Here is a 25,467-nt window from a genome sequence, read left to right as displayed (position 1 = left end):
AACATTTTTGTCTACAATAAAGCAATTTATTTATCCAAGTAGTATCTGTGGAACTTCTGCTACAAGATTCTGAATATGAGGTTGACTACTTGATTTGTAAAAATGTATTGCCTTGCTGATGTGAAGCCTCGAAAATGATAGCACATCAAATCTTGAATTTACTAGGTCTAAAGTAGAGCGGCTCTCAGTTGCAGAATGTAAAACCCACTACTTCATATTGAATATGCATATGAAAATTATCCATGTGTAAGAACCTATTTGGGTATACACTGTTCCCTCGATTTTCACGGGTTCGAACTTCACGAAAAGTCTATACCACAGTTTTTAAAAAATATTAATTAAAAAAATACTTTGTGGTTTTTCCCCTATACCACGGTTTTTCCCACCCAATGACGTCATATGTCATTGCCAAATTTTCGTCTGCCTTTAAAAAACATTTTTAATAAACTTTAATAAATATACTTGGTGAGTAATAATCTAAATGGTTGCTAAGGGAATGGGAAATTGTAATTTAGGGGTTTAAAGTGTTAAGGGAAGGCTTGGGATACTGTTCATAGCCAAAAATAGTGTATTTACTTCCGCATCTCTACTTCACAGAAATTTGACTTTCGCGGGCGGTCTCGGAATGCATCCCCCAAGAAAATCGAGGGAACACTGTAATTGACATTTAGGTCTAGCAGGCATCCATTACTCTCATTATTTCATTAAGTAAAAGATAAACCTTATTGGGACTTTCAAGGTACAATATATTCATATTGTTTCAATTGTTTTTATATCCTGATACAGCATAATATATTGCTGGGTTTTGGCACAATGTATGATTTGTATATTGAGATTTATGGATTAGTATGTTGGATGTACTATATGTAAGTATGTATTATTATATTTATGGACTAGTATGTATAGTATATTACTATAGTTTGTATAGTATATGGCTTAGGGCCAGGTTATTTATGGGACCGTCTCCTGCCACATACCTCCCAAAGACCAAATAGAACCCACAGAGTTGGCCTCCTCCAGGTCCCGTCAGCCAAGACTGGCAAGACCTTGGGGGAGAGCCTTCTCTGTTGCCGCCCTGGCTCTTTGCAACAAACTCCCACCCGATGTTCGCACTGCTCCTACCCTGCTGGCTTTTCGTAAGGCCACGAAGACCTGGTTATGCCGGCCAGCTTGGGGGGCCTAAATTTTACACCAACTTGACCACCTGTATGAATAATAAGTGAGTGAGTGAGTGAGTGAGTGAGTGAGTGAGTGAGTGAGTGAGTGAATGAATAAATAAATATTGGCAACAAAAATATTTCACTTGTCCATCAAAGTGAAAGTGTTCTACATGGGGCCACTTTTAAAGAATGTTTGGAAACTGCAGTTAGTCCAGAATGCAGCCATGCAAGCCATTATGGATTTACCAAGATATACCCATATATCACCATCACTCTGTGAGCTGCACTGGCTACCGATTAGTCTCCGAACACAATTTAAAGTATTGGTTATTACCTATAAAGCCCTACATGGCTTAGGACCAGATTACCTATGGGACCGTCTCCTCCTCATCTATCCCAGCGACTAGTCAGATCCCCCAGAGTTGGCATTCTCCAGATCCCGTCAGTCAAGCAGCGCCTGCTGGTGGGGCTAAGGGGAAGGGCCTTCTCTGTGGTGGCTCCTGTCCTCTGGAAACTATTCCCCTCAGAGATTCCCATGGCCCTGTCCTCCTGGCCTTTCGAAAAGGCTTTAAAAACATGCCTTTGTCATCAGGCCTGGGGCCCTTGAGTATTAATCCTCTGCTCCAGACTATAGTATGTTAGTGGTATTGGATGAATTTTGAATGAGTGGCTTCTTTTAATGTTTGGGGTTTTAAGATTTTGTATTTCTTTTATTCTGTACGTCGCCCTGACTCTACTGGAGAAGGGAGACTTATACATTTCAGTAAATAAATAAATTTGAATAAATAAATCACAATTAAACTCAGCCTTAGTCTATTATGATATATGAACCTAGTCAATAGGTCAATTACGCTGATAATGCAATCTCATTTACCATGAAGAGGACACAGCCATATAAGCATTTTAAAAAAGTACAACTGTTTATAAGAGAGAGCCTTGTTTATTAGTCTTCTATGTATAAAAAGCTACTGTATAGGTTAAGCTTACATATGGGTAGCTCAATTACCCCATGCTGATGACCTTTCATTATTGTCAATTAAAATTTCTGGAGTTCCAGCAAAATGCTGATTGACCTTGGACTTGAAACTTTGTGTATCTGTTGGGCAGGAGTTTGTGGTTAACTATAGCAGTCTGTTCTTTTCATCTGTAGGTACAATGTAATTTTTTATGTTAACATGTTAACAAGAAGTTTCCAATGATTTGTACAGCTAGGAAATAATGTACTGGTTTACTGCCAACTTTGAAATATTTTCTGATATTGATAAAGCTTCATAAGGAGTTGTCCATCAAGAAAAAACCCTGACATTTCAGAGAAGAAATCCAACTGTCTTGCTACTGTTGTTACATAAGATAAGATGGTTTATGTTAGCAAGAACCATTGCTATTATTTGTTAACAGGAATCCTTGTGTTGTTAACAGAAGGAAAAGTGACAGCATGGCTTCTGCAACATTACAAAATAAAGCTAATTTAATCATAAAAATTAAAAAAAATAATCAAAAGTTTTCACAAGGGTGGGAACTGTCTCAGATTTTCTGGGTCTTCACATAGAATCTTTCAATATTTCAGACATTTTTAACAAACATTATAAACCTTTTATTATTAAAAAAAATGCATGGAAAATGTTGAGGGTTTTTTTAAATTTCCTAATTCATTCAACGTACTGTAATACAAAAGAAATCAAACTTAAGAGCTCTTTAGGCTAATACTGCCACCCAATTGTTACTATGAATACTTTACAAAAAATGATAAAAAAAATATGAAGTAGTTCTTAATGGTCTTGCTCATCCAATGGTTTTACAATTTTTTCCCTATTGCTTTTAGAATTTTTTAGTAATAACAATCACAAAGTAATACTGCTCTGTGTATAAGTATAAAATGTGGAGAGACACACCGATTTACATATACAGTGGTACCTCATCATACGAACTTAATTGGTTCCAGGAGGAGGTTCGTAAGGTGAAATGTTCGTAAGATGAAACAATGTTTCCCATAGGAATCAATGTAAAAGCAAATAATGCGTGCAAATCCTTCAGGAAAATCCCAAACTTTAGAAGGGAGGTGAACAGAGGGCAGGGAGGAGCAGCTAAAGGGGGCAGGTGGAAGAAGCAAGGCTAGGCTAAAGGGTGAGTGGGAAGGAAGAAAGGCAAGGGGGGCGCCCCTCCCTTTTCTTTCTTCAAAAGACACCGTTTCAGTGCCTTTGCAAGCATGCAAAATCTTTACTCCTCCAAGCTGCCCCTCCCTTTTCTTTCTTAAAAAGACAGCGTTTCAGTGCCTTTGCAAGCATGCAAAATCTTTACTCTTCCAAGCTGCCCCTCCCTTTTCTTTCTTCAAAAAAGGGGGGGGAAAGAAACCCCTTCATCCCAGCAGCAGCTGCTTGGGTTCGTAAGGTGAAAATAGTTCGGAAGAAGAGGCAAAAAAATCTTAAACACCGTGTTTGTATCTTGAAAAGTTCGTTAGAAGAGGCGTTCGTAAGATGAGGTACCACTGTATTATTTGTTTTCACTTTCTCTCTGTATGTGTGTATGTGTGTGTGTATGTATGTATGTATGTATGTATGTATGTATTTATTTATTCGTTCATTCGTTTGTTTGTTTGTTTATTTATTTATTTATTTGATTTTTTTTAAATGCCGCCCTTCTCCTTAGACTCAGGGCGGCTTACAACATGTTAGCAATAGCACTTTTTTAACAGAGCTAGGCTATTGCCCCCACAATCCAGGTCCTCATTTTACCCACCTCGGAAGGATGTATGTATGTATGTGTTTATGCATTTTTTGCATCTTGTTTTATTCTTTCCAGTTGTAGTGTCTCCTCCCAATAGATTTTTTTTTAAAAAACAAACCCAATGATAATTGTCCACAGAGCATTGTCAGCAGAACCTGAGCTTGAGCTAATCTTATGATAGGACCATTCAGTAGCCCCAAGCTGAAGCCTTTTATGGCTATACTTTATCTGTAAGGCAATGCTGATACATCATATCAGACAATAGCAAAATAACATGGAACATTTTCATTACAGCAAAATATATTGAGTTTCACTTTCAAAATAAAACATTAATCTCACTGGCATCTCCCATTACTGAATGAACAGGACATTATAAAAACAATAACCAATGAACTTCATATGTCATACATTGTTGTTTTGTCCTTCATAGTCCAATGCTCCACATCTCTGTTTCAGGACATTTCCAAAAGGACGGAGATTTCTTTTTCCAGATGTTCTTGAAAAGTATTTTCTTAAATTACAACAATCACTAAATATTTAGTTGAAGTCTCTATTTCTGTCGGTAGGTGATTCAGCAGAGAAATGAGGCAAACTTCCTGAACCTGTGGCAATGTTTCCTGTGAAACATAAGATCCAGTGCATGTAGGGAAAGTCTGCCGTATCAGAAGACAAAATTTCTACTATACATTGAAGTTGTTTCTCCAATACTGCTAATGTTCCAGAGAGGGATCAAGACAGAATATCAAGACAGCACCTTTGCAGAAAGACATCCGAGAATAAACTTGCCAAAAGAAAACTTTGTGTTTCATTTCCTTAGTCAAGTGAGCTGTTTCTTCCAAGGGGTCAGTCTATCAATTGCATGAGATCATCTGGCTAACACTGACTGTGATATAAGACCTCAGTTCACAAGATGAAACATACAAATCTCTGAATGTATCCTATCAAAGCATTTATTTCTCTAAGACTTCATGACTTTGTTTCTGTTTTCCCAGTCTATTAAGACAACTCTTCTTTAGCAACATCAAACCACAAGGGACATCCTTGTTGGGAATTCATTCTGAGAAAAACAAGAAGCAAAAAATATAAAATATAAAAGCAATCAACGAAGATGGGGTGTAACAAATCAATGTTTAACATTCTTTCCCCCCCCCCAAAAAAAACATAAAATGAAAAGGATCAAATGTTTCGGAGTATAAGATGCACCAGAGTATAAAACGCACCTTAGTTTTGTGGGAGGAAAATAGGGAAAAAATAATCTGCCTACCAGTATTCATCTGGCTAATTTTTAGTCTGGTCATCTTCAGCACATTAGTTTGCTGGTTTTGAGCCCACGTGCTAGTTTTATCCCCTAGTTGGGGATAAAAACAGTTTCTAAACTGTTTCTAAACAATGAGAAACAGTGAGAAAATCAGGCAAAGGGAAGATCGCTTTGCTAGCAAAGCACAGAAGATTGCTTCACTTGTTAGCACCTTGTTAGGGTGAAAAAAGGTGGAAGATCGCTTGCTAGCAAAGCACAGAAGCTCAGCTGATTGTCAGAGGGAGCAGCAATGAAAGAAGCAGGCAAAGGAAAAATTGTTTAGCTAGCAAAGCATGAAAGAGTGTGTTAGCATCTCCTTGGGGTTAAAAAAAGCTTAGTAAAAGCTGCATTCGGAGTACAGTGGAACCCCGACATAAGAGCTGCTCTACTTAAGAGCAACTCGAAATAAGAGCTGGGAGGGGAGAGATATTTTTGTTCTACTTACAAGCCCAAATTCGAGATACAAGCGCCAAGGAGCTGTCTCCTGAAGCCAAACGCTAACTTCCGCGTTCGGCTTCAGGAGACAGCTGCGAAGCGGTGCGCGTGTTTTAAAAGGTTGCAGCCGGCCTGGGGGGCTCGGGGGGGTGCTTGCAGCTTTCTTTCTTGCTCTTTTTCTTTCTCTCTTTTACCTTCCCTTCCTCTATTTCTTCTTTTCTTTCTCCTTCCCACCTTCTTCCCTCCCTCCCTCCTTTCACTCATTCCTCTCTTACTCTCCCCTTTCATAAGTTTCCTTGCTTCCTTCCTCTGTTCCTGTCCCTTCCCCCTTTCTTTCTTTCTTTCTTTCTTGCTCTTTTTCTTTCTCTCTTTTACCTTCCCTTCCTCTATTTCTTTTCTTTCTCCTTCCCACCTTCTTCCCTCCCTCCCTCCCTTCACTCATTCCTCTCTTACTCTCCCCTTTCATAAGTTTCCTTGCTTCCTTCCTCTGTTCCTGTCCCTTCCCTCTTTCCTTCCTTCCTTCCCACCCTCCGCCCATTCATTCACCCATTCCTCTCTTGATCGCTTAAAGCCGGTCCCTGGTGCAAAAAGGGTTGGGGACCTCTGTCCTACAGGATTGGGTGGCAGAGAAGTTGAACATATGTAAATTTAAAAGTTTAAGAAAGTTTACAAGTTAAGTGAAAGAAACTTCATTATTCATTTATATGTACATGTACATTTCTTCATTAAAAACATGTCTTTCTGCATAATTTAGACTAACTTTGTGAGTTTTTTGAGGGCTGGAACCAATTAAAATTATTTACATTAATTCCTATGGGGAGAAGTCGTTCGAGATAAGAGCTGCTCGACTTAAGAGCCCAGGTCCGGAACGAATTAAACTCGTATCTCGAGGTACCACTGTATAAGAAGCACCCAAATTTCAGCCTCTTTTAGAGGGGAGAAAAGGTGTGTCTTATAATATATCCCTAATATACAACTGCACAGCCCTCCAATTGAAAATAATGAACAAATAGAATGGTTTCATTTTGTATTCTTCTTTTTTTTTTTTGAGTTAAAAATCTCCCATGTGTATAGACTCTATCAAAGGGTTTCTATCTTTCCCCTTCTCCTTTGAAATAATGATCACTTAGCAATTCAACAATCAATAACATCCCAAGAGAAGATTGTGTGATCAAAAAAAATGTGCAGAGATGGATAGGCTTACTAAAGCAATGAATGATAAAGAAGAATCAGAATATTATATGATATGGGATGACTGGTATAAATGGTTAAATAATAGATAGGCTAGAAATGACAAAATTTAGGAAGGTATAATAGTAAGAATGTAGTAGGAAAAGACATCCTTGTATTAAAACTGTACTATTGTAAAATTGGCACATTACTAAGAAAAATATTGTTGTCTAATAGATAAAGAAAAATATGTAAGGATAGATTTACATGTTTATATGTTTATATTATATGTATATTATATTATACTGTATGTTTATTATAGGTTGAAAAGAAGGACAAATGAATAAGAAATGGATGTAAATGAATGTTGGATAATTGTCTAATAAGCGGATTGTAAAAATATTTTTTAATAAAAAACATTTAATAAAAATTATTTTTTTTAAAAGAAATAATTTGGAAATAAATTCGTTAAAAATCAGACAATGTGATTTTCTGGATGTGTTTTTTCATGTTGTCTCTCATGGTTGAGGTCTACCTATGGTGTCAATTACAGGCCTCTCTCATCTTTTTAAGTGGGAGAACCTGCACAATTGGTGTCTGACTAAATACTTTTCCCCCCCATTGTATGATCAATGGATAAGTTCATATTCTAAATTTACTGTATAACAATTCTTTCAACCATTCAGAAATAAGTCAATGCGTCTTTCAAGTGTGGCCTAATATTAAAGTCTCTCACTTATAGGTGTAAATTAATAAACAAGGATCTTTTTACTGATGCAATTGAGATAACATTAAGACAATTCCTACTGAATTCATGGCATACCCTTCTGCCCTTGACATACACTTGCTGAACTCATATTTTGCTTCACTCATATTTCTCTTAGTCTATGATGCAGAATTTTGCACTATCCTTTTTATCTGACCACATTGGATTTTTGAGTTGTAAAAGCAATACAGTGGTACCTCATCATACCAACTTAATTGGTTCCAGGAGGAGGTTCGTAAGGTGAAAAGTTCGTAAGATGAAACAATGTTTCCCATAGGAATCAATGTAAAAGCAAATAAGGCATGCAAATCCTTCAGGAAAATCCCAAACTTTAGAAGGGAGGCGAACAGAGGGCAGGGAGGAGTAGCTAAAGGGGGCGAGTGGAAGACGCAAGGCTAGGCTAAAGGGTGAGTGGGAAGGAAGAAAGGCAAAGGGGGTGCCCCTCCCTTTTCTTTTTTCAAAAGACACAGTTTCAGTGCCTTTGCAAGCATGCAAAATCTTTACTCCTCCAAGCTGCCCCTCCCTTTTCTTTCTTAAAAAGACACTGTTTCAGTGCTTTTGCAAGCATGCAAAATATTTACTCCTCCAAGCTGCCCCTCCCTTTTCTTTCTTAAAAAGACACCGTTTCAGTGCTTTTGCAAGCATGCAAAATATTTACTCCTCCAAGCTGCCCCTCCCTTTTCTTTCTTCAAAAAAGGGGGGAAAAAGAAACCCCTTCATCCCAGCAGCAGCTGCTTGAGTTCGTAAGGTGAAAATAGTTCGGAAGAAGAGGCAAAAAAATCTTAAACACCGGGTTCGTATCTTGAAAAGTTCGTTAGAAGAGGCGTTCGTAAGATGAGGTACCACTGTATTCCCTGAGATAGTGAGGGATTGTTATTATTTTTTGCCAACTGCAACTTTAACATTAAATCCAGAGATAACTGAGAAAAGCTCAGGGCCAGACTATTTACAGAACTGACTCTTGTCGCATACCTCCCGGACACCTATAAGAGCACACAAAGTTGGCCTCCTCCGAGTCCTGTCGACTAAGCAATGTAGGTTGGCGGGGCCGCAGGGGAAGGCCTTCTCTGTTGCCGCCCCGGATCTATGGAATCAACTTCCCTCACGACCAAATCTGTATTGCTCCCACCCTAATGGCTTTCTGTAAGGCCAAGAAGACCTGACTTTGCCGTCAGGCCTAGGGCCATGAATTAACAACCATCATGCCCAAATTGTATGAATGCTGTGCATGCATGTTGATTGTTTAGTTAGTGTGGGTTTTAATCTGGATTTTTTTAGTTAGAATCATATATTTGACTTCTTTTTAATTTTATATTGTTGTAAGCTCTCCTGAATCCTTCAGGGTTGGGTGGCATAGAAGTTGTTGTGGTTAGCTCTGGCCCTGCTCCTGCCCCAAGGACTGTGGATGTGGGGGAGACATCCACATGCTGCAGGCCTGTTTTGCCCCTGATGGAATCTGCTGATGAAGGCTCCTCTGACCAAGAAGAGATGAGTGACAGGGAGGAGGAGAGTGGGGCAGACAGCTCAGAAGGAGATCAATTATCTAGCTCCTTGGATTCAGAACAAGAGTTAATGATATAGCCAAGCATGCGGAGAGCGATGCATAGGCAACAACAACTGAGAGATTATTATCAAAGAAAATGAGGCCACCTGTGGTTGGGTGGGGCTGTGGTAATTAGTGAGGCTGCTATAAATAGCAGCCTGTGGGTTTGGCCATTGTGGAGGATTATCTGATGGTTGTGTTTCGTGACTGCTTTACTGACTTTGACCTTTTGTGTGCTGATTTTTCCCCGATTTGAAACTAAACCAGAGCAAAGTGTGTTTCACTTTGTGAAAGAAGAAGGACTGTGAATTGCCTCACAGCTGCAAGCTAAGTATCACAGAACTGATAAGGGACTTGTACAAATTACCAGTTTGTTTGGAGACTAGTGTGTTTGCTATACCAAAAGAGGGCTTGGTTTAAGTGAATTTTCATTATAAAGAACATTGTTTTGAATTTTCAAACGTGTGTGTGTCTGAAATTTGTATCTGTGCATTTTTGGGAGGATTCTACCAGAGAGCTCGACAGAACAAATAAATAAATAAAATGTCTCCAAATCATTGTATCAAAGTGCAATAAACATTCTGCCCATTTATCCCCAGAGCAAGGGTATCAAACATAGCCTCACTGTTTGGGGAGGGTCTTTCTTCCTCTTCTTCTCTGATGAATTGAAGTTAGGTTGCTCTCTGTTTTTGTATGAAGAACCCCGGCTTAATTCCCTCTCGCTGTAAGGGGGCAGAGTATCTTCTCCTTCCTCTTGTTGTGGATGTTGTTGCTGCTGTTGTTCTGCTTTATAAGTTGATGGTGGTGACCAAGCATAGTAAGATCCTCCCCTCTGACTGGACTTTGAGCTGAGCTTTGAAGGAGTGTCACTATGTTCACCATTCTCATCATAGCTTCGGGATTTCCTTTCGAGGGCACTAGTGAGGTAGGTGTGATCATACTTCTGACTTCCTCCAGGTGCCCGACACACTAGTCTAGGAAGGTGTTTCTCTTCATGCGTACGTCTCCTAGGTGGACTGTATCGCCAGCTCCGGTCTGGATCTGTTACTGGTTCACGGTTTCCTCCCCTGCGTTTACTATAAAAATCATCTGAATTCTCCAGATGTTGTATGTGCCCCACCCTTGACCCTGTCCTCTCAAAGTGTCGCGGCTCCTGATTCGCCTCAGTCCGATGGACCTGTTGACTGTAGGATTCAGCAAAGGCTGCTAATTCATCCATGGAGACAGCTGGCACGCCGAAAGAAAAATTCTTTCTTGAAAGCATTTCTGACTTTGATCTCTGCTGGCTGGGTAAGAGATAAAAGAGATGCTTTGAATTTTTGGTTTAATTTTTTTAGATTAATTATGTAACCTACTTGGCCGTTCAGCCAATATAAGTAATTCCCAGATGAACATTTTAAATATCATAGCAGTATTATACTTGTACTGGCAGCACCCAAGTGAGCAGTGGAAAAATTTTTTTAACACTGATTGCCCTATTTCTAGAGCAAAGGAAAGTATATATCTAAACAAAGTCAAAACTTTTTATCTGTGCAATTTTCTATATCCAGGCTATCTGAAAAAGTTATTCAACAAAGCCTCCAGTAAAGGTGTAAACCTAATTCTACGTAGCTTCTGCTCTGGCAATCTCATACTACTTACCAGAGCTTACAAAACTTTTGCCAGACCCATCCTCGAATACAGCTCATCTGTTTGGAACCCATATCGCATCTCAGACATTAACACCCTTGAAAATGTCCAAAGATACTTCACCAGAAGAGCCCTTCACTCCTCCAGTCGAAATAGAATACCCTACGAGACTAGACTTTCAATCCTGGGCCTAGAAAGTTTAGAACTAAGATGCCTTAAACAAGATCTAAGTATTGCCCACAAGATCATATGCTGCAATGTCCTGCCTGTCGGCGACTACTTCAGCTTCAACCACAACAACACAAGAGCACACAACAGATTTAAACTTAATATTAACCGCTCCAAACTTGACTGTAAAAAAAATGACTTCAGTAACCGAGTTGTCGAAGCGTGGAACTCATTACCGGACTCCATAGTGTCATCCCCAAACCCCCAACACTTTACCTTTAGATTATCCACGGTTGACCTATCCAGATTCCTAAGAGGTCAGTAAGGGGCGAGTACAAGTGCACTAGAGTGCCTTCCATCCCCTGTCCTATTGCTCTCCTATATTTCCTATACCTTTCTTCTATTCCTATATCTCTTCTTCTATTCTTTCATTGATATGTTCTATTACTTCATCTTCTTTTCTATTATTTCTTAGATATATTTTACTATGAGTATCTCCTCTATAACCTTCATCATGTATTTTATTATGTATATATAGATATATACCCACTAAAACCCTCATTGTGTATTGGACAAAATAAATAAATAAAATAAAAATACATGCTCTTGCAATTGAGTTTGCAGCTATTGAATGTAGACCCTTTGTCAGGCAAATCATATGTTTTGCTGTCGAACGATAGCAAAATACAGTAACATTTATTACTCCAAAATATACATTTTAACTTCAGGACAAATAATGACTGAGACTTAAGATCACAGAGCTGAGCCTGTAAATTGATGGTTAACATCTTATTGATCAGATAGGAACAATCAACTAAGAGAATAATACTCCAAATACAGTGGTACCTTTACTTAAGAACTTAATTCGTTCCGTGACCAGGTTCTTAAGTGGAAAAGATTGTAAGTAGAAGCATTTTTTCCATAGGAATCAATGTAAAAGCAAGTAAGGAGTGCAAACCCATTAGGAAAAAAGTAAGAATTTGGGTGGGAGGGGGAAGAAGAGGAGGAGGAGGACCGTCGTTGCCAAAGGAAGAAGGTGAGCTGAGGGAAATCAAAAAAATCCAAAACTTTAAGGCTTTTTTAAACAAAGAGGGACTCTGAGGTGGCGAGGAGGAGCACGCACCTCCCATACACCCGGCGTTAGGCTGCCTCCCATACCCTACGCCAGAGAGAGAAACTAAGGCGGGCAAGATGGGGGAAACCCCTGCTCCTTTGACTGAAAGGCAGCAGCTGCTGCTGCTGCTACTTGCTTCCTCTTCCTTCCCATGCTGAAGGGCTCCCCTCTCCTCTCGCTCGCTCACTTTGTAGCTGGCGCCTTTCCTTCACTGTGCTGACCCCTCGGGTTGGCTGTAGCAAGAGTTGATCCAGCTGAGGTGAAGCATCCCCTTTTGCCTTTTCGCGCCCAGATGCTCTGGGAGGCAACCTTGCGCCAGGTGTATGGGAGGCAGCGTGAGGGAGTCAACACAGTGAAGTGGTTTATTCCCTCTCCAAGTGCCCAGAGAAAGGAAAATGCTTTGTTCGCTCTGGACTGCCAACGCCTCCTTAAGCGCCGCCAAAAGGCTCCTTTGACAGCCCAGAAAAGTCCAAGATGGCTGGGATTAAATGGGGAATGGCAGGAAACTGGCCGGGACTTCGTGCCGCTCTTAAATTTGCTGGAAAAATTTTCCGGGCTTGGGTTCTTAAGTAGAAAATGGTGCTTAAGAAGAGGCAAAAAAATCTTGAACACCCGGTTCTTATCTAGAAAAGTTCTTAAGTAGAGGTGTATTTAGGTAGAAGTACCACTATATGTCATTTCTTACATCGCATCTTTCCTCTAAGTTGAGATAGCCTGGCTCAGAGAATGCCTATAACTAAACCAGGCATGTATCCTGGTTTAATATTAGTACATATGACTAAGGTCTGTCAGAGTAGCTAAACAAGGGAAGAGAAAAAAAAGAAAGAAAGATGGAATCATACTTTATTTTGTGTCAATCACTTCAAATATCGCTCTATTTCTGAGCACAAATAAAGTGAAGAGGTTGTCTACTATAGACTTTGTGTTATAGACTGTAATACATCTTATAAAAATGTGTTATTTAAAAAAAATAAAATCTGATTTGTTGAATGTGATACAGTGCCTAATCAACACTATCCAAATGGTTGATATATCAGTATGGCTCCCTAAACAGGCTGTGTTTGGTGGTTAGATGTTTTATACTGTCTGACAATGTCCAAAAGATAAAGCGCACACAGGGTGGTGCAGCAGGTGGAGTGCTGTACTGCAGGCCACTGAAGCTGACTGTAGATCTGAAGGTCAGCGGTTCAAATCTCATCACCGGCTCAAGGTTGACTCAGCCTTCCATCCTTCCGAGGGGGGTAAAATGAAGACCCGGATTGTGGGGGCAAGAGGCTGGCTCTGTTAAAAAGTGCTATTGCTAACATGTTGTAAGCCACCCTGAGTCTAAAGAGAAGGGTGGCATAAAAATCGAATAAATAAAAATAAATAAATAAATATATTTTCAAGATAAGACAATGCCTTTTATTGTGCTTCAATTGTGCAAATTACTTTGCAACTTAGCTTAATTGTTATTAAATATATAACCCATCATTATTTTGTACAACTCAAGATAATGTTCATTCTTCATAGCAACAGCAGTGTGAGGCTGTTGGGCTGAGAGAGTAATTGGCATGAAGTCACCCAGCTAGCTTTCATGCCTAAAGCCCTAAAGACCAAAAGTTTCCCAGTTTCTAATCCAGAGTTTTAACCGCTACATTGAACTGACTTGCGTTTATCATAGCCAGCCTGGTATATAAGATCTTTTAAATGCCTTATGTTCATATTTGCTATCCACCCATATAAATCAGGAAAATAAAAATACAGTGTTCCCTCGATTTCTGCGGGGGATGCGTTCCGAGACCGCCCGCGAAAGTCGAATTTCCGCGTAGTAGAGATGCGGAAATAAATACACCATTTTTGGCTATGGACAGTATCACAAGCCATCACTTAACACTTTAAACCCTTAAATTAACATTTCCCATTCCTTTAACAACCATTTACTCACCATTGTTACTGGTACTCACGATTGAATAAGACACTTAGTGATCCTGATATTTATAAACATAATTATTTATTAAGAATAATTATTTTTTTTGTTATTTATTTGCAAAAATTATTAGTTTGGCGATGACATATGACGTCATCAGGTGGGAAAACCCGTGGTATAGGGGGGGAAAACCGTGAAGTATTTTTTAATTAATATTTTTTTGAAAAACCGTGGTATAGGCTATCCACGAAGTTTGAACCCGCGAAAATCGAGGAAACACTGTACTAAAAGGCTATAGTCTTCTGCTTTCACTTTTCATCATTAAACTTACCTCATTCTGAAGCTTCCTCTGTCTTCCCTGTAATCAGAATGTGTTTGTGGCCTGGATGAAGTACTTCCACTAACAACCCCTGTCCAGTACTCAGCATCACCACCCATATCTCTTGAAGGAGGAAGTGCTTTCCTGCTCACTTGACGGAAAGACTGGCGGAAGTTGGGTCCCCCATCGTGTAAAGAACTGAGTTCAGAGATGGTGTTACTGTCTGGGATGAAAGATTGTAGTTATTGGGAAAATGTTAGAGAAGATACAATTTCTTGAGATGCTCATACAACTCTGAACATTATTTGCACAAACAATTTCATTGTTTACTTACATAAGTGCACTGGTGTGCCTTTCGTCCCCTGTCCAATTGTCTTTCCTTTCTCTCAGTTATCATATATATTTTCTTTCTTTCATATATCCTCTCCTCTAAGTTCACTTTACTCTTATATATATTACTACATGTCTATTTTTCTTCCTATGTATTTGTGTATTGGACAAATGAATGAATAAATAAAAAAAATGTAGAAGAAATTACAAGCAATAGTTCTCAGCCTTACCTATTTTAATTGTCACCACAGATTCTGTTTTTAAAAAAAACCTAGCTGCCACTTGTGGGGAAAAGTCACATTTTTCAAATTGTATCATACATATAAACTTATGTTCTGCTATTATATTTATCACTAAGAAATTATGATACATTTTAAGAACAAAAACCTGCATTAGTAACATGATCATCAACTTTACCCTATAACTCTAAAAATAATAGGTGAGATTAATTGGGGTGAAACAGTGTTTAACATGGGAAACCTTTGCAAATCAAGAACTATCCCAAATAATGAGGCACGGCACAAAACATTTATTTATCTATTTGTTTAATAACAAGTGTATGCTTTCATAAGCTGCTCCAAAGCCATATGCCAGGAGGTCCTGTGCTGAATGCTCAACTCCCTTTGTCTCACCACATTCAAATGGATATTGATTCCTTTGCCTTCTATGTATCTGGTCTTCCTTTCTGTTATAAATATACATACAGTATGAAATAAGAGTCCCACAGAAATGGAAACTTAGTGGATTCTGTTTGACCAAGGAAAACTTAAAATTATAGTAATCACCAACAATCAGCAGTGGGTTGCTCCCAGTTTGGCCCGGTTTTCCAAACCGGTAGCGCCAGTGGAGAGAGGCTTTGCCCACCCACCTGGGCCACACTTCTGTGCATGCACAGAAGCATTGCACATATAAACGCGCTCGCAAACCGGGAAAACCGGCAGCCCGTGGCAGCAAGGAAAAAAATTCGGTGGGGTTTTCCTTCGGTTCTGTGTGGCTCGGTGTGGTGCCGCGAAAAATGGCTGAGGGGAACAGCAGCGGTGGCTGAGGGAAGTCCCTGGTTACCTTCTCTCTGGTGCCCATTTCCTCGTCGCCAAATGTTAGATCCTTGCTGGAAGAAGGACTGCACTCTTGTGGTGAGTAACGGTTCTTTATTAACAATGAGTAATGGTTACAGAACTAAAACCAAAAACAACATGGCCGTGCCTGGCAGCTATATATATGCCGGGCTGCCAGGCTGAGCCAACCAATCCCCTTGTAGTATTTTCCCGCCCAAAAAATATGGGGCGGGTACAAGGCCTAACTGTCCTCTGGACATAACACCACTACTGTCAATAATCTCTGATTTGGAAAATTTACAAGCATTCTGCAGCATAGAACCTCATTTTAACATAGTTTGTAACATGCTGGCTGATTTTCTCTACTCTAAAGACACTCTACTAGGAAGAATGTTCTGCCATTTAGTCCTTGCCACTGGTGATGTTGGAAAGGCCTGAAATAATTGACTTAGTATTTCTCCATCTGACTGAGGCCTGAGTGGGAAAAAATCATTTCTTTGAGGAAATGAAGATGTTGCCAATGTGATTGTTCCCAAAGGAATCAAATAAAATAGCCCCATTAGGAATCCCTAGAGAAACTAAGCAATTTAAAGATCAAGTTAAAGGCTGCTTGTGTTATATGTGTATGGTTTGTTATACTTGTTGGCATACTGTTTATTAGTGCTAAATGTATACAGTATCTATGGATGTTGTTAGTGCTAGCATATGTTACAGGATGGGTATATAGAACAATGAGTTTTCAGGCAATGGAAGATGTATCATTGGGAGCACAATTAGTCAAATAAAGAAAAAAATAGCAGGCTAAATGCTTGAAAGCTGTCCCATTTCCAAGTCGAGAGTTCAAGGCCAACTTCTGTTATTCTGGTGCTGCTTTAAGAAATCAGGTCACTTAGTTACTAATGTTCTACCCATTATTTCGGTGCAGATGAGAGGACTGATTGACATTATCAAAAATCGGGTTAAGATATTGATAGAATTATTCTCATCCTCTTTGCTCATTTAAGTAATAATTTCAGGGCAACATAGTTTGGAGGACTAAGGAAGGAGTGCTGATGTTTTCATAAAGTATTCAGTGTTTCCATGTATACAGTGTTCCCTCGATTTCCGCGGGGGATGCGTTCCGAGACCGCCCGCGAAAGTCGAATTTCCGCGAAGTAGAGATGCGGAAGTAAATACACCATTTTTGGCTATGGACAGTATCACAAGCCTTCCCTTAACACTTTAAACCCCTAAATTACCATTTCTCATTCCCTTAACAACCATTTACTCACCATTATTACTGGTACTCACCATTGAATAATGATCCTGATATTTATAAACATAATTATTTGTTAACAATAATTATATTTTTGTTATTTATTTGCAAAAATTATTAGTTTGGCGATGACGTATGACATCATCGAATGGAAAAAACCGTGGTATAGGAAAAAAACCACAAAGTATTTTTTAATTAATTTTTTTTTAAAACCATGGTATAGGCTATTCGCGAAGTTCGAACCCACGAAAATCGAGGGAACACTGTACTGGTATATGGTACTGGACCAGACAATAGTATTCCTGGCATATTAATCATCATGTTCTCCAACAACCTATCTGGCCAAATTGGCTGAAATAGTCTTAGAGGTGATGGTGAATAAGCAATAAATATTAATTTAGACTTGTATCATTGTTTGGCAGAACTGTTTTAGGTAGTGAAGACTCTTCAACAGTGACACAGTAATGACAGCTCCTGAAACGTTAGCTTGTTCACTGTCGTGAATTTGCTAAAGAAGTAGTTTGCATTTATTATCACTGAATCTGGAGAGAGATATAGTTCACCAACAAGTGTTAAATCCCAAAATTTTCCCTACCAGTTCTGTGGACATGGCTTGGTCATGTGACTGGATGAGTGTGGCCAATTTGATTGCTCTCACCCTTAAGAAAATTCTCCTTAGTCCAATTCACAATAAAATAACTTATAGCACTGTTCAAATATTTAAAATAGAATAGAATAGAATAACAGAGATGGAGGCCTTCTAGTCCAGCCCTTAGGCAGGAAACTACTTCAGAAAAATGGTTATCCAATCTCTTTTTAAAAACTTCCAGAATTAGAGCATTTACAAATTCTGTAGGCAAGTTGTTCCACTGATCAATTGTTCTGTCAGGAAATTTGGGGGGGGAGCTCAAAAATGAGGGAGTCAATCTATTTTCCAAAGCACCAAAAGGCACAACAAGAAACAATGGATGGAAACTAACCAAAGAGAGAAGCAACCTAGGAATAAGAAGAAATTTCCTAAGGGTGAGGTCAATCAATGAATGGAATAGCTTGCCATCACTAGAGGCTTTCTAAAAGAGTGAGGGAAGTACACCCTAAAAGGACAGTGCCAGGAACTACTAAAAGAATGCAAAAAACCTTAAAACAGCCATTCCCCTTTTTAAAAAAGTCAACCTCAAAGCAAACACAGCAGCTGAGAGAGAAACTAAGAGCAGCTGCTCAGGCTAATTGAAAGCCTGGGTGTGCTGCCAAAAGCCATTACCCTTCCAACTCTATTATTTTATGCTCTTTCTATGTTCTAAATTGGATGCTTCACAGCAGAAACAATACAGCTGGCTGGGGCACAGTGCATTAAATTCACAGCCTATATGATCAAGCTGCATCATTGTCCCTTCCTGTATCTTTTCCTCCAGGAAGAAAGAAGACGTAGCCAACACAAAAGGTCTTGGCAAACTCCAGGGAGTATCAGCTGATCACAGAAGTGTTACTTAATACTCTTTATAATGAAAATTTTGTAATATTGTCCTTTTTTCTGAAGCTTAATTCCATCCCTAGATGGGTGATTGATGGGTTTCCCTGCACTAATGTCAGTTTCTGTTGTTTATTGACTTGATTCAGTATGTCATGGCTGTATTCCATCTGCAACTGGAATGGGGAAAGAGAGAGAGAGAGAGAAGAGAGAGAATAGACAGAAAGAGAGAATACTCTTGCACTTTATTTTTAACCGGTTGTCCAAACTGTCTAAGTAATTTGCTAACGGCTGCATTTTACCTTTATCGCCAAGAGTTCATGTTTTAGGGGACCAGTTTTGAGTTTCCGAGTTGAGGATAGCAATATGTTCAACCTATCACCTGCAAATGTGATTTTTGTCCATTTTGTTTATTACTACTAGCAGACAGGAACTGATGACATTGATCCAGGGAGAGGTAAATGCCTTAGAGTATCTTCTCTGCTCCAAAAGAAGTGGTGGTTTAATACTTTCTAAAGACCACACCTTAGAGTTGGGGGATTCTTGAGAACTATTACCCTATTACAGATATTATTACTTGGGCAAAATGCTTGAGAGGATGATAATTTATTTATGAGTTATTGATTAATATTGATACACTAGACCTGTTCCAGTTTGCTTTCAGGCCTGATTTGGCCCTGGAGTTACTTTGGTTTCTTTGCTAGATGACAGATGGGAAACATAGGATAAATGCAACCTTCTTTCTCGCCTGGATTTAATCTTAGTATTTTGCCATCTACAGTCGAAGGCATTATTTTTCAATGGCTTGGTGCCTACTCCAAAAAAGATTAAGGGACTACAGAGTTCCTGACTCCGGATCCATTTTATCACTCGTGTTTAATATCTATATTAATTCATTGGTACTATTATCAGTACACTTGGAGTTGAGTATCATTTGTACACTGATGATATCTATAGCTCTAAGTAGAACAGTTTTTTTGTAGATTACTTTTGCCTTGAATTGGGTCAATGAGCAGGAGCTGAATCCAACAAGATGAAAACACTGTGGATTGATTTATGAAATGGAAAAATCTTCAGTTCTGGGTGAGATTTCTATTTATTCCCTATAAAGGAGATGGTACACAGTGTTGGGGATTAGATTTTCTTTTGTCACTTGAATGTTAGTAGCTGCAACCATTCCGATCATAGCTGCAACCAATCTGATCAGGGATAATCCATGCCCTGGTAACATATTTGAATTATTGCAATAAACTTAATATGGGTCTGTTATTCTGGGTCTGTTCTTGAAGATGACACAAAAATACTGCTAGTATAGAATGCAGAAGTAATTATTGCATTGCTTTATTATATTTATTCCTCCATTTTGATTTCATGGCTTATAAATTTCTTTGAACAATGTGCAGGCTATACATTTTTAAGAACAAAATGTCTGATAAGACTAATATTAAAGATTGGTCCACTTTTAAAAATACAGTGGTACCTCTACTTAAGAACTTTTCTAGATAAGAACTGGGTGTTCAAGATTTTTTTGCCTCTTCTTAAGAACCATTTTCTACTTAAGAATCCGAGCCCGGAAAAATTTCCCAGGAAATTTGAGAGCGGCATGAGGGCCCGGCCAGTTTCCTGCCATTGCCCTTGGGTTTCTCTCTCTGGCGCAGTGTATGAGAGGCAGCCTCGCACCAGGTGTATGGGAGGCAAATGCTCCTCCTCACCACCTCAGAGTCTGTCTTTTTTTTTAAGCCTTAAAGTTTTGGATTTTTTTGATTCCCCTCACCTCACCTTCTTCCTTCGGCAGTGACTGTCCTCCTCCTCTTCTTCCTCCTCCTCCCACCCAAATTCTAAGCTTTTACTTTTTTCCTAATGGGTTTGTATGCATTATTTGCTTTTACATTGATTCCTATGGGAAAAATTGCTTCTACTTACAAACTTTTCTACTTAAGAACCTGGTCACAGAACGAATTATCTCTGAGACCGCCTTCTGCCGCACAAATCCCAGCGACCGGTGAAGTCCCACAGAGTTGGCCTCCTTAGGGTCCCATCGACCAAACAATGTCGGTTGGCGGGACCTAGGGGAAGAGCCTTCTCTGTGGGAGCCCCAGCCCTCTGGAATCAACTCCCCCCAGAGATTCGCACTGTCCCCTCACTCCTGCCTTCCAAAAGAGCTTAAAAAGTCATCTTTGCCGCCAGACTTGGGACTCTTAGATCTTCCCCTGACCACTGAATGCCTTAAGTATCATTGCTGAATGTTTGTTTAATAAGTAAAATTTTTAGGTTAATCTTCTCTTTCTAATTGTTTTTAATATTGTAGTACTAATTGGATTATATTACTGTTCTTTTTTTATATATGCTGTGAGCCACCCCAAGTCCTCGGAGAGGGGCGGCATACAAATCCAATTAAATCAATCAATAAAAATAAATTAAGTTCTTAAGTAGAGGTACCACTGTATTGCAAATATGACTGCAGATCAGAGCTCAATAGGGGGGGAAAGTTTAGAAAAAAATCCCATAGAGATTACATCTTAAAAAGTGGCACCTTTATAGCGAAGTCTGCTTATAGAGCAGCACATCAAACCAATGTGACATTTATATTATAATGTAAACCTTTTCCATATGCACTATTTCTATGGTGTCAGAAATATGAGACCTCAATAATACTTTTTTTGGAATGGTAAATGCAACGTTTCACAATGACTTGATGTTCCCCACCCATCACCCCCATTGCTTATCCCACTGCATGCAATGACATTTGGATCTGAGGCATTCCAATCTGGAAGGAACCTTTTTATAGTATTCTTAGTGGGTGGAAATGGCAGCATGTTCAGTGATGAGTGTTGCAGAACACCATGTAATTTGCTAGTTTTTTCCCCCAGAACTATGTTTAAAGTCATTCCTTCAGTCTGCCTATCAATTGATTGAGGCAGCCTCATGTCTGAGTCTGCTAGAACATACTGGCTTTTACAAAGTGAGTCTATTGAATGTGTATGCTAAAAATAGACAGCAGCAATTATTATTTGTTTACATAAAAACCCCTGTATTCATCAAATCTGAGAGGACTAAATGAGTCAATGACTTGGGTTACTATTTTGTTTCATTTGAAATGATTTCTATGTACAGATAGATATTAGAAAAAGTATCCGTGGGTGGCAATTTGTGGACATGCACCTGCTGTAATATTCTTTAGAAGAAAAACACTTCAATGAATGACTCAGTTACTCACAGTGGAATTTACTGGATGGAAATGGCAATATATCTAATTTATTTTCTTCCTAAACTACTTGTTAAACCTTTTTAAAATTGGTTAAGAGTGGATTATATTATATATTACCAGTGTATGACATAAACAATATTTTAAACTACTTTTAAAAAGTAAGCCACAGAGGAAATAAGCAGTTCTAATCCTTGACCCTTATTGAAATAAAAGGACTTATTTTATACAGCATTTCATGCAGGTGCTCATTTAATGGGATATTTTTGTACTCATAGAAAAAGTCACATGAAAGTTCCAACCTCCTTCCAACTGCAATATACGAACTAGATAACACGTTTATGTAACTTAATTTACACGATTAACAGGTTTATCAAGCAACTAGAAAATTTATCCCAAGGGTTTTTGAAAATTAGCATACTTTTTTGGAGGGGGAATTATAACAACACCTGGAGCCAGCATTACCTAAAACAGTGTTTCCCAACCTTTTTTGAGCCGCGGCACATTATTCACATTTACAAAATCCTGGGGAACATTGAGCGGGGGGGGGACACCCCTAAAAAAATTTTGGACAAAAAAAAATCTCTCTCTTCCTCCCTTTCGCTCTATTTCTCTCTCGCTCTCTCTTTCTCTCTCTTCCTTCCTTCCTCTTTCTTTCCCTCTTTTTCTCCATCCCTCTTTGTTTCTCCCTTCCTTCCTCTCTTTTTTGCTCTCTTTCTCTCTCCCTCCTTCCCTCCCTCTATGTCTTTCCCTCACCCTCCTTCCCCCCTCTTTCTCTCTCTCTCTTGCTTTCTCTCTCTCTCTCTCTTGCTGTCTTTCTCTCTCTCTTTCTCTCTCCACTCTCTCTCTCCCTCTCTCTCTCTCTCTTTCTCTCTCTCTCTCTTTCTTTTTCTCTCTCTTTCTTGTACACCACGCTGCAGCAGCAGCATTGGGCAGTAGCCGTGGGGCGGCGGCAGGGTGGTCAGCTGTGAGGCGAAGCTCCGGAACGGAGGCACCGATGGCGGCGGCTAGATACGTTGCTAGATGCCATATATGCTGGCATTGTGCTGGGCATGGGTGTGGGGCTGGAGCCTCCGTCCCAGCCCAGCCACGCAATGCCAGCATGTATGGCGTACAGCAACATGTCCAGCCGCCGCCGCCAGTGCCTCTGCCCTGGAGTTCTGCCGCTGCTGCCACCACCCTCCCGCTGCTGCTGCCCTCCCGCCTGGCCCCAAAGCTCACCTGTTGCTGCTGCCGCCAGGGAAGCTCCAGCCGGGCAGGGCGCTGCAGCTTCCAGAAAACTTGGAAGGCGCAAAGAAGGAAGCTCAGCTTCTGGTCTCACAACTTTTTGCTCTTTGCACTCTCAGCAAAAAGTTGTGAGACCAGAAGCTGAGCTTCCTTCTTCGCGGCACACCTGACTATGTCTCGCGGCACACTAGTGTGCTGCTGCACACTGGTTGGGAAACACTGACCTAAAGGATAGAATATGGTAGTGAGCATGGCAGTGGAAGATCTATGTTAAAATTCCATAATATTTTAAATTGAAGAAAAGACAGCATTAGTTTAAAATAGTTGATAAAATAGTTTCTCACATCTCTCTCGCATCCTTCTGGCTGGGTCAAACTGAGCCAATTCTTTCTCAACATAGTATAGCACCTTCATAGAATCTCTGTCTTTGTCAGATTGTATTCGGTAACCCTTGTGCACTGCATAGAAAAGTAAGTGATTAGTAAATATAGTATTTCGAGCACCCAAATATCTAATAGTCGCCTCGAGAAGGGCGGCATAGAAATCTAATAAATAAATAAATGATATTATATTAGGAGGTCATTGTCCAATGATGTATAACTGTCCTAGGAGTTTTTCAGTATTTAGAAATATATTTTATTAAATAATACCTTCACTAGCCCTCTGCATTTGTTATTGTTTATAAAAAGAGGTGAGAGACAGGTACCTTGGTCTATATACCAAATGAATGATCCATTGGGATCCCCATATCGAAACAATTTACTTTATGTGTGACCAGAACTTGAAAATAAGATTTAACACAGCACAGTATTTAAACAAAATGGTTCGGCTGAAATCTTCATATGTGGGACTGACTGGGATAAATTGCAGTGGTGATACCAAAATATAATTTTATTATATTTTATCTATATCTTAAGTTATTATATTTTATTCAATTTCATTTTAGACTATATTTTATTCCAATTTCATTTAAAATCGTATTTGATTCCAATTTCATTTTAAATTACATTTTATCAATTTATCAAACTTTAATAATAATTTATTTTTGGAACTTTGCACTTTGATATGGCATACCATTTGTTATAAATGCAACAAAAATACTTTAGATATAGAAGAATATAACAAATTCCAAATGTGCTCAAATTACGTCCACAATTCCTGCCTAGAAATAAACAAAAACATAAACAACTTCCTTCAAAAAGGTCCCGCTTTTATTCATTTTTGCCCAACATGCCTACCCAAGCTAAATGAACTAATCACCATGTCCAATAAATTTCACAACCTTGAATCAACCCTATCCTCACAAATATATTGAGTCAATGGAAACACGGAGATAAGCACGAATACAAGCATGCTTCATATCCTTGGACAACAAAATCTCAGCACAGGCAAACAGAAATCTAATTGACCATCAACAACCTCTACCTCAACCAATAACCAATCATCCACAACCTCCACCATACAAGCAACCACATCAACCACCTCATCATCAATCCACCAACCACCTAAATAACATATCCCTAATAATCAAAGACACCCTTGAAAGGGAACAAAAATGTAACAATGCCATTCTATTTGGCCTGGATATCACAAATGAACCTGATATCAACAAGCTTTGCAATATCATCGCACCAGTATTCCCTATGGATGAAATCGTCGAAGTGTCCAGAGACGGTTCCGAGTTCCAATACAGAGATGGCTCAGCAGCCCCTCAATTCTGCAGAGTCATCTGCAAAAACAAAATTAGCAAATGTAAATTCATCAATACCATAAATTCCATTAATCAAAACAACCCCAACCCTAAGAAACTTCGTGCAAGATCAGATTTATCCATATTGCAAAGAATCCAATCCAGAGAACTTTGTGCAGAACTTAAAAAACATCAAAACCTATACATCGACTACCGTGCTGGCAGCATCAAAACCAAGACCCACATCCTATCATCTAACCCTCCAAACTCCATCATCCAAAACCATCCCAGCATACAATTCACCATCAATCAAAACCAACTCCCATTCAACCAAGACTAGGAATGCATGCCCCTTACTTCCTCATCATCAACCACTTCTAACATTAAATGTAAACTAATAAACTCAAGAAGCATTGCTAACAAAATACTCGAACTCCTTCTCCTACTAAAAACCACCAAATTGACATCATTTTTACATGCGAAATATGGTTAACAACATCCTTCCCCAACTCCATTATCACTACAAATGACTACCATGTTTTCCAATCTGATCACAAAACCCATAGAGGAGGTGGTGTTGCAATCTTCTACAAGAAATCACTAAACCTAAAGCAAATCCAAGTTAAACAAGAACTTTACCTCCCTGAAACTATCATCTGTGAACTAACCTCAGACATCACACTCCGCTTCCTCCTATGCTATAGAGCCCCTGACTATGACATCTCACATGTGAACAAGTTAACCTCACTACTAATGTCGGCAACCTCCTACCAACATCCCATCATATTTCTTGGCGACCTAAACCTACCACATATTAACTGGTCCCTAAATGAATACACAGCTGAACCAATTTACTCAACTCTCTACAATACTATCACTAGTCTAGGGCTAGTTACTGACAACACCAGACTCAACAACTGCCTAGATCTCATCTTCTGCAACAGTTTACACTCAATTTATGGAATCCAAGTAAGAGAACCCTTTTCTAACAGTGACCACAACA

The 25,467-nt window shown here is 39.2% G+C and overlaps 1 protein-coding gene across 3 annotated transcripts in view; it reads right to left on the bottom strand.

Moving 5' to 3' along the window:
• Nucleotides 1-2,730: 2,730 nt before the first annotated feature.
• ILDR2 (immunoglobulin like domain containing receptor 2) overlaps nucleotides 2,731-25,467 on the bottom strand; it is a 76,583-nt gene continuing 53,846 nt past the window's right edge. For all 3 annotated transcript variants that reach the window (XM_070750193.1, XM_070750191.1, XM_070750192.1), the window contains 4 exons: nucleotides 23,119-23,232; nucleotides 14,247-14,457; nucleotides 9,721-10,381; nucleotides 2,731-4,941 (listed from right to left, as the gene is read on the bottom strand). In XM_070750193.1, the coding sequence (XP_070606294.1) occupies nucleotides 4,906-4,941; nucleotides 9,721-10,381; nucleotides 14,247-14,457; nucleotides 23,119-23,232 (1,022 nt within the window). In that variant the 3' untranslated portion in view covers nucleotides 2,731-4,905. The remainder of the gene's footprint in view (nucleotides 4,942-9,720; nucleotides 10,382-14,246; nucleotides 14,458-23,118; nucleotides 23,233-25,467) is intronic.

The sequence above is a fragment of the Erythrolamprus reginae genome, chromosome 4, assembly GCF_031021105.1.
Source record: "Erythrolamprus reginae isolate rEryReg1 chromosome 4, rEryReg1.hap1, whole genome shotgun sequence".
Taxonomy (NCBI): domain Eukaryota; kingdom Metazoa; phylum Chordata; class Lepidosauria; order Squamata; family Dipsadidae; genus Erythrolamprus; species Erythrolamprus reginae.
The sequence above is the reverse complement of the archived record's forward strand: the minus strand, read 5'-3'. Positions and strand labels throughout refer to the sequence as shown.